The sequence below is a fragment of the Manacus vitellinus genome, unplaced genomic scaffold, assembly GCF_001715985.3.
Source record: "Manacus vitellinus isolate BGI_N305 unplaced genomic scaffold, ASM171598v3 scaffold_113_pilon, whole genome shotgun sequence".
Lineage (NCBI taxonomy): Eukaryota > Metazoa > Chordata > Aves > Passeriformes > Pipridae > Manacus > Manacus vitellinus.
In genome coordinates this window covers 617,568-620,689 of record NW_021938858.1, presented here as the reverse complement: position 1 = coordinate 620,689, position 3,122 = coordinate 617,568, and the positions used below count along the sequence as shown (strand labels likewise).

Here is a 3,122-nt window from a genome sequence, read left to right as displayed (position 1 = left end):
GACGGGTCTATCTCGTATTGGCCTTTTTAGCCACCAGCGTGTTTGTAACAAATGTGGGTAGAGCCCTTCCCAAATCTTCGTTCACAAAGCCCGGCCATGACATCAGTAGGGTAGTAGAGGACTTGGGGCTCACTGCTGATCTCACCCCCCCCAGATTTCCACACTCATATTAACCCAGATTCACTGTATATTCTAAAAAGCAGCACAACTACATATTCTTCACTTAATTTTCACATGGTGAATCATGGTTTTCTTCATTAAACAATGAAAAATCTTGTGTCCCTCCTGGTAATTTTTATTCATTATAAAAAACTACTTGAATAGCTTTCTTTTTTATTTCTCACCTCAGAAGCTGGAATTGTAAACATGATAATTCCTTCCTTTGGATCACCCTGAGTGTAGCTTGATGAATATCAGAAGAGAAAAGCCAACTTCTATCATTTGAACAAGGAGTATCAACCAGTACCTACACAATAAAAGCAAATAAGATCATTCATAATAAAGATACTCACTTTCTGAACACCATGTGCTAAAAATCTATTCAACTTACTTCTGCAAATACTTATAAACACCCTTTTTATTTTCCATTTTCAGGAGTGAAATGATCCAACTGCTATTTTGAGATGTTTTTAATTGAGTTATCAGGTGAGGAAGTAAGAAATAAGTACTCCAAAAGTAAACTCTACCTAAGCAGCTCTCACTTGTTCCCTTGCCCTTCCTAATTACACATCATGCAAACTAATACAGCTACAAGGTCTTCAGAATTCACTACCAAGGCTGAATGGATAACATCACCTAACACATGAAAAAATGCACAACAGGCTTCATATTCATAAAATGTTTTCTGTGGTTCTGCATATCCTGTACATGATTTGTTCCCCTTGATAGGTCAGATATTTTTGTGGGGGTCAGAAAAAAAAATTAAAAAGACAGTAGGAAGAAAAAGAATCAGAATGGAGAAATACAATTTGCTAATAATAACGTTACCTTGTCATATAATTCAGGCTTAAGATCTCCAATGTGTCTGCCATCCAGTTTGGAGACCATTATGGAGTTAATCAAAGGTCGTGGGATGAAGGATTCTATGGTCTCTTCCAACCATCTTGCCCTCAAATCATCATATTCATTGCAGTGAAACTGACCTTGGAAAATTTAAAAAAAAAAAGACAAAAGAAATAAGTCTTTACGGGTTTTTTTTCTATTTTTACAAACATAAGGAGTTAGACCGATTTTAGAAGTTCTACTGCTTTGCCATGACTAACTCAGAGCTAACACCTTATAAGCCTGTTACTGCACTTTTTAGAATGCTACTGTATTTTTATAAACCTAAATTTCAACATGCTTCTACAGAGCAAGCCATAAATATTTACAGACAAATGCTTCTGTAGCAATAGATTTCTACAGCAAAACAAATTCGTTTAATCACAACCCGTATCCAAAGACTAGGGCTGAGTGCCTTTCTGGGCTCCTTGAGCCACTGTCTAAATGAAGTTGTGGTGGTTTGAAACTCCCAAGAATCTAATTTTTAAGTTCAAGCCTCCCCTCCCACAGTGTGCCCCTGTGAGAGGGTTTAGTGATGGTATGGACTTGATATCTTTTTCACCCCATGTGGAGAGTTTTCAGACAAAACACAGCCATTCATTATTGGGGGAAGGGGAAAATATTTACAAAGGTTTATTTACACCCACATATATATTTACATTAAATTAAATTTCTCCTCTTCTTCAATAAAAGTCCAAGAAGAAAAAAGTCTTTCTGTCACTTCTCAGGCCACAGTTCCTTCATTTCAGTTTTTTTTGTGGCACTGGTTAGTGTCCTTCATTTTCCTGAGGCAGTAAATTCAAGTATAGCAGTCAGGATTTTTGTTCTTACTTTGTGGAAATTTCAACCCCAAGCCCGAGCCTTCGGGGGATTTCCTTGTAGATCCTCACTCCTCTTAGGTTAGAACATTGAAGGCAGCTTTCAGTTCAGTCTTACCAATGCTCTTTTGCTCTGTCTCAGCTCTCCAGCATGATAGAAGCAGCAGCAACAGCAGCAGAGGGCACGGCCACCTCCTCTGCATTCTGTCCTGGCTCAACTCTCAGGACAACTCCGGGTTTTCAGCTCCTTTCTCCCTCTCTCCAGCTGCTGCTGCATTTTGGGACTCCCTAAGGGTTTGGAAGTCCACCCCTCCTCTTCAGAGAGTCTCTGTTTTTTGGGAAAATAATACAGTCTTACCCCAAACCAGCTCTGTTGAGTTTTCCTCTGCTTTGTTGCCAGCTCTCCCTCCTGCAGGAACATCTCTGCGTCTTTCAGCTTCACGTTATCTCGCTGCTCCTGGCTGCCTTTTGGCTTTCAGCCACTGTTGTCTCTGTTCAGGACTGCTCCACTGCTGCTTTCAGTGTCTTCTGCTGCTGCTGACAGAAAGGGAACTCTTCCAGCTCTTGATTACGGGACCTGGTCCAGCTTTGACACTATACTGGGTCTCCTCTGCCTTGGCTGGGGGCCCTTGGCCCCCAGAGGGGCTCACTGCCCCCCTGCCTCCTCGTGGCTCAGATCATGGCTACCTACCTTCTAAACTATCTTCACCCCCTTCTCTTCCGTTTCTGTGGGTGTGTAATTCCCGTAGGGCGCACGTGGACTATTGATTGGATTATCAGTGGGGCAAACCATTACTGCCTCAGAGAAAAGGTTTTTCAAACCACCACAGAAGTACACACCCCTTATTATTTAATTACTTTTGAAATAAATAAAGCATCAGTTTCATGTATCCTAAGCCCAGCAGTCCAACCCCTTATTTATTTGAAATTTAAGCTAGAAGTGTTTTAACAGAAGCCTTACTTTTAACAGTGTAGTCAGAGTAGTTACCACTTCCGAATAGTGACCCCCTGGTCTTGTACTGCCACAGTCTGAAAAGGGGGGGACGGGACCATGGCACAGCACGGGCCCGGGACACAAAGGTGGCACGCAGGTAGAGAGCTAATTCCAGCGTGCACGCCGTTTTTATCAGCTCCGGAGGGAAAGGGCCAGAACACAGGGCAGAGCAGGAGACAGACAGGTGGGGGGACAAGCCAGGATAGAGCAGGAGACAGACAGGCGGGGGGACAAGCCAGGATAGAGCAGGAGACAGACAGGTGGGGGGA

At 42.6% G+C, this 3,122-nt stretch overlaps 1 protein-coding gene across 1 annotated transcript in view; it reads right to left on the bottom strand.

Annotated features, from left to right (window-relative positions):
* Positions 1-3,122, bottom strand: part of NSUN3 (NOP2/Sun RNA methyltransferase 3) — an 18,083-nt gene that overhangs the window by 11,424 nt on the left and 3,537 nt on the right. Inside the window, exons 4-5 of the mRNA XM_018089065.2 lie at positions 988-1,142; positions 345-466 (exon numbers count right to left, since the gene is read on the bottom strand). Of these exons, the coding sequence (XP_017944554.2) occupies positions 345-466; positions 988-1,142 (277 nt within the window). The remainder of the gene's footprint in view (positions 1-344; positions 467-987; positions 1,143-3,122) is intronic.